This window comes from Mytilus trossulus, chromosome 3 (genome assembly GCF_036588685.1).
Source record: "Mytilus trossulus isolate FHL-02 chromosome 3, PNRI_Mtr1.1.1.hap1, whole genome shotgun sequence".
Lineage (NCBI taxonomy): Eukaryota > Metazoa > Mollusca > Bivalvia > Mytilida > Mytilidae > Mytilus > Mytilus trossulus.
In genome coordinates this window covers 7,676,768-7,691,807 of record NC_086375.1, presented here as the reverse complement: position 1 = coordinate 7,691,807, position 15,040 = coordinate 7,676,768, and the positions used below count along the sequence as shown (strand labels likewise).

The 15,040-nt window shown below is 33.9% G+C and overlaps 2 protein-coding genes across 2 annotated transcripts; both read left to right on the top strand.

Moving 5' to 3' along the window:
* The first annotated feature begins 1,527 nt into the window (after positions 1 to 1,527).
* LOC134710076 (uncharacterized) lies at positions 1,528 to 8,665 on the top strand. Its single transcript, XM_063570252.1, has 3 exons — positions 1,528 to 1,755; positions 6,116 to 6,781; positions 7,555 to 8,665. Exons 1-3 carry the CDS (start codon positions 1,726 to 1,728, stop codon positions 8,281 to 8,283), a joined length of 1,425 nt encoding a protein of 474 aa, XP_063426322.1. The 5' UTR covers positions 1,528 to 1,725; the 3' UTR covers positions 8,284 to 8,665.
* Positions 8,666 to 11,499: 2,834 nt separating this feature from the next.
* LOC134709930 (serine-enriched protein-like) lies at positions 11,500 to 12,372 on the top strand. Its single transcript, XM_063570052.1, has one exon. The coding sequence runs from the start codon at positions 11,500 to 11,502 to the stop codon at positions 12,370 to 12,372; it is 873 nt and encodes a 290-aa protein (XP_063426122.1).
* The last annotated feature ends 2,668 nt before the right edge of the window (positions 12,373 to 15,040 follow it).

Genomic DNA, 15,040 nt, shown 5'->3' with positions numbered 1-15,040 from the left:
CTTAGGACAGGTACAAACAAATGAAACGGGTTTAAACAGTTTTATCAGGTGCCAAAATTCACCCAAACCTGAATTAACATCAAAACATAAAAAAAACACTGGTCTAAGAAAATAAGATTCCTATTCACATCACACCACAGAAATATGTTCTCGTTCAGGGCTGCATGTTATACTTGCCACTGGACACACATCCATCCATACTTAATTGATTAAATAAAAAGTACACAGATGCACAAAATGTCAGAATTATATCATAGAAGTGAAGGCCCGTATTTAAAAACAAAAATATACGGATTGAAAGCAAGTGACCATCACATTTCGACTGCGAAAGAGCCTATTGTGGTATATCTGATGGTTACTTGCTTTCAAGTCGTTTAAATGTTCAAAAACACAGAATTCATTTCTTACATATTTACATATATATATAGTTTCAAAATGCAAATAAAAAAGAGAAAATCAATGCAAATGTGGAATGTGTCAAAGAGACAACAACCCAAGCAAAGAATAAAAAAACACAGCCGAGGGCCATCAATGGGTGTTAAACACTGCGAGAAAATCCTACACCCGGAGGCGGACTTCAGCTAAACAAACTGTGTATACAGTTCAGTTCAAACGGGTGTCAAAATTATTCTCCTTTTAACGGATGATATATGAGTAAAACTTCCAACACAGTTCGTCTGACTGAATTGTCTGCATGAGATGAAAACAGTATCATTCCACGCAATATAGATTTAAAAACGAAATACCGCTTAATTTTTCGTATAAAGTTGTCGATTTTAAAGAAGAAAGCTGGTTATATAAGCATTAATTTGTTGAATTTTAATCATTATTATACATATATGAGCTATGTCGGATATAGATGGACCTTTTACAAGTGCACGTAAACATGTACACTTGGTTTCAGAATGTTCATTCAAATATGATATAAAAGATGAATTATGGTCTGTTTTGTATCATCTCAAATTAAAGACTTGGCATAAAGATTATATATATATACAAATTAAAAGCATATGACGGAATCTAATGATTCGTCTTTTCGCCTATAAAAGATCATTACTTGTTTGAATTGAACACCTACTGTAAAATATATGAAAGAAGGGACAGCAAACAAACACACAAAAGGTGAAATTGCTGTTCTTCTTCAATGCACAGTGGGGTCGTCATGTTGACACAAAACAATTTACGTTATTTGAGTGGGTTTTTTCATTTGCAGGTAGTTTATTAATTGCTTTAAGCCCTGATAACCAAACATTTTTTGAATAAAAGTTTTGTGAAATTTGACTATTGGACTCTTTGTGTCGGCCTTCGACAGTTTAGGTCATTGACAGTTAGTATACAAGTTGTTTTCTTAATGTTTTATGAGACCAAGTGCAATCTGTTAAAAAATAAAATCAATTGTTATGTTTTTGTTGGTTTTCTTTGTTATGTGCTATATAATTATGCTGTAACATGTTAAATACGCATTTGGTCAGCCAATTAAGTTGATTACACCTTCCGATACCGTCCTCCATATTATATAATTATATCAATACTCTTGACCGTACACGGTGGTTACTTGTTTTGTTTTGGAAAATAAAAGACCCCAGTGGAATTTCTTGCTATCGAATCAGCCAAGTATTCAGGCATTCCATTTATAATTAATTCTTACCTGAGATGGAGGTATTAATAATTTATCAGGTAGATTTAGTTGGAAACATTTAATCACACAGAAGACGTGGAGACAAGATGCCAGCACCGTATCACTATGATGAACAGGTTGGATATTATTACTGTTTATTTGTTTTAATTTTCTTCTTTTATGAATTAATTGTTAAGAAATATTTATCTAATACTAGAACGATAAATGTGATATCGGGATTAACTTCATTGTATTTTTTTTATACCTTATCATTACTATAGGTGGGAGAAAATTTTGTAATTAATGGAGTTAGGTAAGGGGGATGGAAGAGATATGTTCTTCCGGGTCTGATATATAAATATTAAACTTTTTTGAAGTATGACAAGATCATATATGTTTGCAGTCATTGCTTTTCTAATTTTGTAATATTCAGCTTTTTACCGTTTTTTTTTCATATGTTAAATGTTAATGTTAATGGAAAGAAAAAAACTACCACTTTAATGAAGAATGAGAATATATAAAAAAAAAGATGATGTGGTATGATTGCCAATGAGACAACTATCCACAAAAGACCAAAATGACACAGACATTAACAACTATAGGTCATCGTACGGCCTTCAACAATGAGCAAAGTCCATACCGCATAGTCAGCTATAAAAGGCCCCGATAAGACAATGTAAAACAATTCAAACGAGAAAACAAACGGCCTTATTAATGTAAAAATAATGAACGAAAAACAAATATGTAACACTTAAACAAACGACAACCACTGAGGTACAGGTTCCTGGCTTGGGACAGGCACATACATAAATAATGTGGCGGGGTTAATCATGTTAGCGGGATCCCAACCCTCCCCTAACCTGGGACAGTGGTATAACAGTACAACATAAGAACGAACTATAAAAATTAGTTGAAATCAGATGGACAAAAATACAAGTGGACGTGGCCGGATACTTATATATATATATATATATATAATTATTCATCCCGACATAAAAAGACACAATGAACAGATTTGTGAGTACTCGCAGTTATCTGACAGATTGTTCAAAGCCACTTACAACTGATAAAAAAAATCATGCATCTAAGACTAAACATGAAATAAATAAGAGAAACATGTTATAGTAATTTTTCAATTTTGTATCAATATCCTTGGAAATTGCAACGAAAGAATTAAGAGTAACGGCTTAGTAGTTTCCTCTGCTATTCATTTCACAATAGCATTTTCCTTTACTGTTATTTCAATAGCTACATATAGCAAGGTCGTTTTTCTTCTCTGATTTTTATTTTATTTCACTAGCAATGTAATTTTTTTTACTCTGGTTTTTCATTTCACATGTCACTTTCTATCCACTGACTTTATTTCACATGCAAGTCAATTTCAGGTAGTCCTTAAATTGGAACTAAAATACACTGTAATTACTACCTCATGGGTATATTTTAAGGTGCTGTCTTTATTTTGTCACATATTCGAATATTTAATGATAACTTAAACACTTGAATTTTCGTTTTAAAAAGTTAAATAAATAACATAATGAATCAAAACCCAGATATTTTTGAATAACTGTATTGGTGTGAAATTAACATCTTTATGTTTTGTCCTGTACATACTAGAAAATCAAATGAAACAGCAAAATAGAAAAACAAACATTAAATGCACAGCAAAAAGAAACACACACAAATCTAAAAGTAACAGCGCTTGTATTGCTGTTCTTTATCTTCAAGTCACAATGAGGTCTTCAACAGTGAGCAAGCAACCTCGTACCTCACTACAAGACGGTCCTTAGAACCGAATGAGAGAAAATCTTAGCAAAATCAATTTGCATAGACTTAATTTGAAGCAACACCACCTAATCGGGCCTGGTAAAAAAAGAACATACTGGACAGTTGTACATATTTACAACAAAATAGTTCCAACGCATAGGTGCAAAACTAATCTTAAACTATGTAGAATATACTTTAGAAACAAAGGTGTTATATCATGTATAATTTATTATAGCTTTTAAATGTGTTTTTAAAGAAAACACTTTGTTTTTTGAAAATCTGTTATATATATGTGGAGGAGACATCGAAATCGATGCAATAAAAATAGGGTGTTGCTTAACTTATGGCGGACTATATATGTATGTGGAAAAGACCTTCGGCAACACGTAGCCTCAGGTTGTTAGCAATCCCCTATAAAAATAGATAAATAAATAAATTTAGAATTCGGTTCGGTTATGGACGCTCAATCTATTGCAATATTTGACAAGCCTTGAGGTTTTGGCGTATACACTTATTGTATCAAATTTTATAAGTAACTCATTTGTTTCAAAGGGTACTGAAAATAGATCCCACGTACATATTTATGTTTCCTGAAAAAAACGCAAGGCAATTAGAGTCCATTTATATCTACGAAGTCGGCCATAGCTGCAATTACTATTAAAATTTGATTCATTGCAATCGTATCGTTGCCTCGTGGTCGCCTCGACATTGAAAGGTTATTGGTTTCAACCTCCAACCAGGGCAAACCAATGACTTCAAATTGGTATTTGCTGCTTTTCTCCTTAGCAAGCAGCTGCAATGTTATATGAGCAACTACCCAACTCTAAATTAGAATGATGTGTCATTATAGCGTGCATGCGATATATGTTTTCCTGTGGACTGTTACCTTCTGAAAATCAAGATCAACGTGTCAAAAGTTCTTATGACAGAAATGTTCTCTTTACGGAAATGCATGTTATATTTGCTCATGGATGTTAAACATCAATGTATTTAATTTCAAATTGTTATACTTGTCATCATATATAAAGTAATGCGTCTTAGTTAGTTATATAATTTTTTTTTTAAAGTAGATCGTGGTATGATTGACAATATGTCTCTTATTTACAATTTTTTGTACTACAGTATTTTACTAGCGTGACAGTATTAAGTCTGAAACCTTTATGATGAAATTCAGCACCAAACGATAAAACCAGCACGAGGACACAGTTCCGTTTCAACTCTGTCGTTTTCAAAAGTTAATAACCGTTGTGGATGTTTATTGCTTTGATTGAGACAACAGGTCTTAAGATGGCATTACTGAAGGTTACAAAACACTTTAATTAATGGACTAAGTGATGAAACACTTTAGGTCGATAACTAGCCATTAAATGTATCTGATTAATTATTTACCGTATAGAAATCGGTTGCGATTGGCTACCACACAATATTTATTAGAACCAACACGCACCTGTCTCAGAGATCCTTACCTTATCAAACATTTAATATACATTGTAAGGGAATCTGTAAACTAATTAGATAGGATCGTGATTAATATACCAGCAACCAGATTCTGAATATCGTCGTTTTATACAATAGACTTTGACCCATTGTTTCTTTTTACATAACACATTTCCCCTCTCCCACCTTCTTTTGTCACGGCATATATATATTCATAATAAAATTGAAAATGGAAATAGAGAATGTGTCATAAAGGTAATAACCCGACTACAGAGCAGAAAACAGCCGAAGGCCAACAATGGGTCCTCAACACAGCGAGGAAACCTGAACTCGATCGGAGTGTACTAGTTTAGTGATAATGGACGTCATACTAAACTTTAATACATATAGATCTAAATGAACTAGAGTAAAAATTTAAACAATACAGTTAAATGCCAGAGGCTCCTGACTAGAGGCAGGCGCAAAAATTCGGCAGGGTTTAACACGTTTTGTAAGATCTCAATTATAAATGGATATGATTATCTCTTTCATCGATCAAAAGAGACCTGTGTTGCTTGCATGTGTTGGGATTCAAACCAGTGGTGACATGAAATATTATAATTTATAGGAGTTTTCTCATTTCTGAATATAAAAAAGAAGATGTGGTATGATTGCTAATGAGATAACTGTCCACAAGAGACCAGAATGACACAGACATAAACAACTATAGGTCACCGTACGGCTTTCAACAATGAGCAAAGCCCATACCGCATAGTCAGCTATAAAAGGCCCCGAAAAGACAATGTAAAGGCTGTACGGTTGCATATAATTGCTGACATCCACTTCATTGGTGGAAAGTTGTCTCATTGACAATCATACAACATCTCCTTATTTTTTATAACCCTCTTGGTTGCATTAACGATGAGTTAACATGTACCACGTTTATGGTATTGTTTGTAGAATGGTTTAAATCTTTACCAGGATAAATACAAATAAGAAACAATTTTTAGATACTTGTCAACGTACGTACGTATTCTGTAATACCCCACGAATCAATATACAGTAACATATAAAATATATCTGATATTAAAAAAAATGAAAAAATCTAATGGTATTTTTTAATGCGATGTATATACATGTATACAATTGTATTTGAATCTTGAGATACTCATTAAATATAAAAAAGAAGATGTGGTATGATTGCCAATGAGACAACTATCCACAAAAGACCAAAATGACACAAACATTAACAACTATAGGTCACCGTATTAAAGTCAACTGATCAAAACCAAGAACTTGTATTTCTTTATTCTTCAGAGATATGTTTCGGAGGATGACAGTGGTCTGAGAGGCTCACGTCAGTACCAGGCGCAACCTAATATGGCACGCTATGAACGTTATGAAATTGACCCTCCTTCCTTGAAAGCAAGACAAGACGATATGAAAGGAAAGAAAGTGACCTTCTGTATGTCTGGCGACAAAGATAGTAAAGGGGTAGATCTTTGTATTAACAACAAGATACGTACGTTCGGAAGTCTGTTGGCAGAGCTGGATAAGCATCCAAAGATCAAACCTAAAGGAGGTGTCCGATTTGTGTTCCGAAAAGACGAAAATAACAGATACAAGAGGATAGAGGATCTGGGCGAGATACAAAGTGGTGATCTCTTGGTGGTATCAGACAGAGCAAGAATTGACAAGAGCATTGACTATGGCTTTCCACTAGGACCTAGTCCTACAAAAAGTTTACAAAGGTCGCCCCTCCCACGGAGGTCAACAAAGGTTACTGCACCCTTCAGACGTAGTCTATCCAGGAAAAACGACACGATTGTAGTGATGAACAAGGAAAGGATGACAACCTATAAGGTCAATCCTAACACCACACAACTGTTTGAGCAAATTCTTGATGATATTGGTGATATGTTGAAGCTCAGTGCATACAAACCACTAAGTATGCATTCGGTCACACCAGCAGCATACACTCAGGTACGTTCACACTTTCGATCACACCAGGAACATACACTTTGGCAAATTCTCACATTCGATCACACCAAGAGCATACACTCAGGTAAGTTAGTTCATTTAATCACACCAGGAGCATACACTCAGGTAAATTCACACTTTCGATCACGTCAGGAGCATAAACGCAGGTTAGTTCACACATTCGATCACACCAGGAACATACACTTTGGTAAGTTCACACATTCGATCACACCATCAGCATACAATGAGGTAAATTCACACATTCGATCACACCAGGAGCATACACTTTGGTAAGTTCACACATTCGATCACACCATGCAGGAGCATACACTCAGGGAAGTTCACACATTCGATCACACCTAGATCATACACTCAAGTGAATCCACACATTTGTTCACACCAGGAGTAAACGGTGTTCGGTATTTTTTTTCCAACCAAATTTCTTATCAAAATGTAACAACTAAACCGAAGTTTTGAAAGCAAAAAAAGAAACAACGAAATACGAATAAAAACATCTTCACAACTTGGTAAAATGCAGAAAATTAGAGGAAAAACATAATTAAAAAGAGTTTAACACGTAAGAAGGGATTGACAAAACGAAGATCTTTTAAATGGAAAGTATCGAATTAACATTTAATACCACAAGTTTTATGAGTGACTGAGTCCGATAAAAAATGTTTAAGCACCTTCCCTAATTCATAATACATAACAGAAAACAAAACCAAAGACGAAGGAATGCAATTTTGTTCTAACATTTATATTTTTCATTACAACAGATAGACAGCTTCACTAAGTTAAACTCACAGTTACACACAACAGAACTGCGCAGTAGCGGAAAAGAAGTGCCGAAATTTGTCGTCTGCAAATCTGGTGAACATCCAGAGGACGCACTTTCTGAGAAACTGAGGAAAGCATACGAAAAGAAAGGCTTAATTAAATCAAATGATAAAAGTCCGGTGCAAAATGGTATTGGAAGATACGATGATGACGATGAAGATGCAGGTTATGATCAGGTAGAAGACGGAGCGCCAGAACCTGAAAAACATCCAAGAGGTTACCAGAGAAGTAAAGACTACGGCAGGGAACCATCCCCACAAAGACGGAACCAGAGAAGCAGAGACTTTGAACAGGAACAATCTCCTCCAAGACGGAACCAAAGAAATCGTGAATATGACCGCGATCCGTCTCCACCCAAACAGGTTGAAGAGCCACAAACTGCTCGTAGACCTACTCAAAGACAGAATGGTTTGTCGAAGTCCCAGTCGAAAGAAAGCGTTGGATCAAAACAGACTACTGGCCGCACCCCGCCTAGACAAGCTGCACCGCCGACCAAACCACAAACAAGAAAACAACCACCACAAAGAAAACAAGTGGAAGAAGAAACCAGTTCCGAATCTCAACAGAACCAAGAAGAAAGTGGCGAGGACTCCGATTCCGATTACCCAACTCCGAGACTTCTTACACCCAAAAGACCAAAGGAACGTGTCGAGACGCCTGAATGTTAAACTCACTGATTGATATAGATCGTAATGTTGTTGTATCTTGTATTGACAAACCCTTTTTTTTATATGTGCACCAAAACGTGTAAATGATATTGTTGATGGGTCTTAGGAAACTGTGATAATTGGTCTACTATTTTGAAGACGAGAACTTGTGTTCCATGTAATTTGTGTGAAAAATTACCTCAACCATACTTAATTATTATGTTGACGAATTATTATTACGCAACACAAAAATGTGCTGACTTTTTGGGTATTGGTTTTGCATTCATTTGTATATCCGCACTCTTGTACATGGAATAGACTGTATACTGATACCGCCTTTTCATGCCGTTCGTCTGTCCGTGATTTTTGTAACATTTGATATTTGGTCTGAAACTTACTAATGATGATTAGATTTGTACCGTGTTAACCTCTGATCTGCCAGGCAGTTACTGCCTACATGTTGACGATACGTTGAATAACACCCCCTGAACATTATTGTTTTCGTTATAAACTACATTTGCTTTAAATGATAGACAAAATTTAATATTTGGTCTGACTCTTTATAACTATCGAAGCAGGGACGTATATCGACGTCTATATATATAAGTCCTTGATCGACGTTAAGCGATTTAAAATCTGCCAGAGAATTACTTCATATGAAAAATGAAGCTTTTTTAGGTAAATTTATAATGACGAGCGATCAGAAATCATGTGCAGCTTTTTTAAATAACATTCATTCGAATAGTGCTTGTTCATCTCTCGAAATTTCAGTGTTAACTTGTTTTTCGGGAAAATAATTAATTTTCAATTCGAGGGATGACGATATAGCTTTATTCAATTGATATTTTGTAAAACGTATGTCTTACAATTAAAACAATTGAAACTAAGGACATGAACCGCTAGTTGACTAAATCAAAAAGACAAATTATTAATCTTATAATTGTTAAAATTGATCTATATATATATTTATGTTGAAATAAAAGTTTTATAACCCAAGAGACTTTAACAGATCCATTAATGCATTGTAAACAATCTGAAAAGGGTATCGTATATTTATTTTAGCAACCAATTGTCATGATTGAGAACTTTAGTATAAAATTAAGAATAGAAACGGGCACTGGGGAGGGAATGTGTCAAAGAGACAGCAACCCGACCAAAGGGCAATAAACACAAAAGGCCACCAATTGATCATCAACACAACGAGAAAATCACACACCTGGAAAACAAATTTAAATCGTTAAAGAAAGTTTTAGTGCATCATATATATATATGTCTTGCACGATGAAACCAATCAAGACTGGGTACAAGGCGAAAGAGTCAAATAATACATGGAAAACAAATTGTTAAAACAAAAAGGCAATTTGATAAAGAAAAAAAAAAACCCAAAAAAAAAAAAAAAAAAAACAGGATAATAAATCAGTTTCAATTTAGAATTTTAAAACCCAGAAAAAAATAAGAGGATAACATAATCTTTAACAAGTGACCAGTGCCGAAACAGGTTTTCAAGGTCTAAATCGCAAGGGTTCCAAGATCCAGTGTCGCTCAACGTGGTCTATATCATATTCAACATAGAACACTCTCCAACATTGTAGACGAGAATGGAATTAATAACAAAAATCTCTGTACTTGTATAACCGGAAGAAAAGTGACATTTAGCTTTTGCTCTGAATATAACAGAGGGTTAACAAAGTCCTTTAAAGAGTAATAGTCTACTTGTTATATCAGCAAACTTTGACTTGTTAGTATAGGTTTTGTCTTATAATGCAAACAGCAAACAAGTGACAAAAGTCGTAATTTAAGGGCATCCTATAAAAAGTCTTCAGGCAATTTTCCCGCCATTTGTCTTAACTGTAGACCATGTCTTTCTGATCATTTTAGTATACATTGTATTTAAGTTTCTTTATATCTATTGTTAGTTTTAAGATTTTTAAAGACAAAAAACGGCAAATGAATCAAACACCTGACTTTTTATCATTTTGACTCATTGGACTAGAATGAGGTCCATCAAAGAAAACAAAACAAAAGAATGGCACAAAAAAAAAGATTCCATCTTCTAGTTTTAAACCGTGACAATAAAACACAAATAGATGTCATAGATGTCAATACAGCGACTTATTTCACAGGACATTTTGAGACAAAGAAAAGAACACTGAGTCTCGTAAAAATTTTATAAGTCATAAAAATTTTTGTATAATTTATGATCAATTTATTGGTAAGATTTTTGGCAAAAAGAGACCATGATTTTCTGTAAGTTTATATTGATCCACAGCGCCAAAAAAAGCGCACGTAGACAATAAAAACAATGTTTTTAGGAGTATTTTGTCAAGATAATACGGAATGATGCCATGTTACACACTTAATTATTTTAAGATCACGTGATGATAGACCTACTTTACAAAATATTTCAGTAACATCATCATATGAACGACAAAGGAAGACATGATATCATGCAATGCTCAGAATAAACCTGTACAGAATTACAATGTAGGAAAAAAAATAAAAACGTAAGCTTACTTCAATCAATAAATATGCAAAATCAATAATGAGCACCGCAAAATATATAAGTCGCAATGATTAAACAATAATACTTTAATTGTAACCGTTAATAAATGGACCCAAAAAAAACCCAGCATCAACGTGAAAGCTTTATACAAATTTTATATGCATTCTGTTTAATTTTTGATAGATATTTTAAGCTCTAAATGAAGGCTTTAATAGAAGAAAACGAAGATTGTCATGCAGTACTCAAAGTTACTAATAAAAGAAAACTAGAGATATATTTTTCTCTCATTTTAAGAATTATGTATTTTAACAACTGGTTTTTTTTGCTAAACTATTATATACATCTCTCACAATTCATGATGTTTGGTTTTCTTTGCTAAATATCATTATTTTTTAAAAGTTTATTCCACATTCTTAAGTTTGACAAGGCTTATTAAGTTACTAAACACTGATTACTCGTCAACTCATAAAGGGCGATTAATCGTAATTATACAATTAATTATATCACTAGAATTGAATGCGGTTTGACTGATTACCCCAAGCCGACATTTTGAACAGAGTTTAGAACACAATTTTCGACAACTGAAAATCTGCTCTATGTGTCACGACCCTGACATATTGCAGTTCAAAATGTCATGTGACTTTGATCTATAAAATCAGATCAAGTTTTAGAATTTTCATCAAATATTCGATTTCAACAGTTCAATATACACGTTTTAATATTCTCAAATCAAGATGGCTTTATTTACTAGTACTCCCAAGTCTAAGCGGGGAGAAAAGGTTTTGTTACTGAATCTTGACAATAGTGACGATGATGTTTCATCTGGCTACGATTCTCCTGTATATATCTCAGACGAAAACAAAGACGATAAGAAAACAGTTACAGATAAAATGGTTGCCTCCGATTCATCAGACGATTCAGATTTCTCATCCGATGAAGCAGACGATGATTCCTCAGACGACGACAGCGACGATTTAGATGATATAGATGACATACAGTCAACCAATGATTCGATGAAAGTAACAAAGATACAGGCTGTGGTTGATAATATTCGCTATATTCTGTCTATGCCAGACTTATGTGACGTCATGTTCCTTGTTGGAGAACAGAGAATACCAGTGTATGGATTAAAGTCGATTCTTGGGATAAGGAGCAAAAATTTCCTCGATATGTTCATAAAGCAGTCGAGAGAAGACATGAATAGCAAGAAAAAATTGAAGAAATCCAAAGATGAGAAGCAAACCAGTAGTAGCACCAAGACCACCATAATAGTTGGAAGTTACGACATCGAAGTGTTCCGTTCATTTTTATTGTTTTTGCATTGTGGATCCGTTACCATGGATGCATCAACTGTTGTTGGTCTTCTTTGTTGTGCTGTTGAATTTGACATTGCAGATTTGAAGAAGGCATGCTTGGAATTTGTAGATACCTGTTTGTCGTCTGTTAGTACCGACATTGTTATAAAAGAAACATTCCGTTACGATGATCATAGTGCTGCACAGAAATTAAGACAAGTTGTTCTGAGCCGGCAAACCAGCATGACATTGAAAACCAGGAATGTTACGAAGCAGCGCCAATCTCCAATTGGACAAGAAACTGAAGTGTAGAGTAATGTTCTTGGATAGCAGAGTTTTAGTGCTGCCTACGTGTTTTATTTGACCATAATATGTACTAAACATTAACGAAAGTGCTCACAATTTATTATGTTATACTTGTATATTTTATAGTGCTTCATTAAATAATGTTTTTAATCAAGATGGTTCTTCGTTTTGATTGTAGTAAACGTTAAAGAAAAATTCAAAAGAACAAAACAAAACAAAGAACACACGAAATATTGACTGTTTTAATATTTACAGTAATCTTTTAAGGTTCCATTAGAAGATATTTCATGTTAACGGGTTAATGCCTACACATCAGTTCTTTCTTTGCATATGACAAAGGCTTACAACAATATTCCTATAATCAAACGCACCTTTATCAGATCTCTACCAAAGATTGCAGTACAAGCGAAAACAGTACTAAATTATCATTTACTGTTATTCTTCTTCCGTTAACACCCATATACCACAACCACTGATAATAATCATACTAATAAATAACAACAAATAGTAAAGTGCAATACCACACGACAGAGCCGAGGGCTGGTTTAATAACAACCATTAAATGATATTTATTGTATACAAATTTCGAATCAGTACGAAAAGTCATCATTTATATAGATATATATACAACTCGTCTAAACATCAACCAAATTAGATCTGTAAATTTGCTTCCGCAAATTCTTGTTCTTCCCTCGCCGGGATACGAACCTATGCTACTGAGATATCGTGACACCAAATCGCCTGCACTCTAGCCTTCCCGCTATATATATATGTATTAGTATTTCAATACAAACAAACATTTGTAAACAATCGATCTCTTAATGCATGATACAAACTAATATCAAATAGCATGGATGTAAAAATTAACGTGACCTATCGAGTAGACCCTGTCGTGCCGAATGATTTAACCGCCAAATCACACAAACCACTTAACCTAAACGCCACCTATATGGGCAGACAATTCAGAAGAAAATAATTTCATTCTAATTCATAAAATCAACCGACTGAAATTATATTCACTTTTTTGTAACTATTAAATATTCTACGTATACTGGATAATCCAATGCAAATATGATGTGCAGCATCGCTTCTAACAAAAACCTCAAAATCATCTTGCTCATGCATAGCTGTTAGATATGGACTAGTTTCTGGTCTTTTTCCGGGTTCAGTGGGCACGGTTTCAAGTAATATCTTTAGATTCAGTCAATATTTCGGTCTCGATGATCAGTGCAAAACATTGTACATCTGAAATGAACATCTAGTTAATCTTCATCGCACTGTTAGAACTATTTCTGTCCGTCTATGTTCAAGACATTAATCAAAGCGTTGTGTAGACATTTATGGAAAAACAGAAACATCATGACGTGTTTAATGTGTTGCATACAATAATCGTTATATCATAACGTGCATACAGTAATCATTACATCGTGACGTGTTTAATGTGTTGCATACAGTAATCATTACATCGTGACGTGTTTAATGTGTTGCATACAGTGAACATTACATCATGACGTGTTTAATGTGTAGCATACAGTAGTCATTACATCATGACGTGTTTAATGTGTTACATACAGTAATCATTACAATGTCATCATGTAGTGTTCAATGTGTTGCATACAGTAATCATTACATCATGACGCATTTAATGTATTGCATATAGTAATCATAATTTACATCGTGACGTGTTTAATGTGTTGCATACAGTAATCATTATATCGTGACGTGTTTAATGTGTTGCATACAGTTATCATTAAATCGTGACGTGTTTAAAGTGTTGCATACAGTAATCATTATATCGTGACGTGTTTAATGTGTTGCATACAGTTATCATTATATCGTGACGTGTTTAATGTGTTGCATACAGTAGTCATCACATCATGACGTGTTTAATGTGTTGCATACAGTAGTCATTACAATGTCATCATGTAGTGTTTAATGTGTTGCATACAGTAGTCATTATATCGTGACGTGTTTAATGTGTTGCATACAGTTATCATTACATCGTGACATGTTTAATGTGTTGCATACAGTAATCATTATATTGTGACGTGTTTAATGTGTTGCATTCTTGTCCCTTTCAATGAGGTATTGATAACTGTATTCAACTTTCTGAGAAAACTTTGATCTTTGAACTAACACTTACGTCAAGAAAAACGGATATTTATGAAATTTATTACTAATGAAAAGATATCACTTGTCCATATATTGATTGTCTTGTTTATTTTTATACTTAAAGTAAATGTAGACATGGGGCACACATCAATGAGACAGCAATTCAACAATACAAAATAACCAAAAAAAAAAACACCTGAAGGTCAATATACGGAACTCACCAACAGAAAATAATTTAGTGTTCTGATAATTTTCAAATAGGTCCAAAACATGATTGAAATGTCGTGAATGTATAATGACAGTCTATCAAAGATCTATCATTTACACAAATGACAAGCACAAGATATATGACAGAAAAACTAATTGCAACAACAGCATGTAATAATGTATTGCCTTCATTGATATTCCAAAGTAGTCTGACAAGGCAACAACTTGCTATGTAAGCAAGATATTAATCTGCCAAGATTACAAACGCGGAGAAAAGCAAAAATATCAAGTGTTAGCATGTGCACAATGTCTATTCTAGTCATAACAAAACCTCCATAAAGCAATATATCTGTGA

Excerpts from the sequence above, each read along its gene's own strand:
- LOC134710076 (XM_063570252.1), top strand. The coding sequence starts at position 1,726 with ATGCCAGCACCGTATCACTATGATGAACAG. Across the intron at positions 1,756-6,115 it reads CGTATCACTATGATGAACAG|AGATATGTTTCGGAGGATGA; the intron begins GTTGGATATTAT and ends TTTATTCTTCAG. Across the intron at positions 6,782-7,554 it reads CACCAGCAGCATACACTCAG|ATAGACAGCTTCACTAAGTT; the intron begins GTACGTTCACAC and ends TCATTACAACAG.
- LOC134709930 (XM_063570052.1), top strand. The coding sequence starts at position 11,500 with ATGGCTTTATTTACTAGTACTCCCAAGTCTAAGCGGGGAGAAAAGGTT.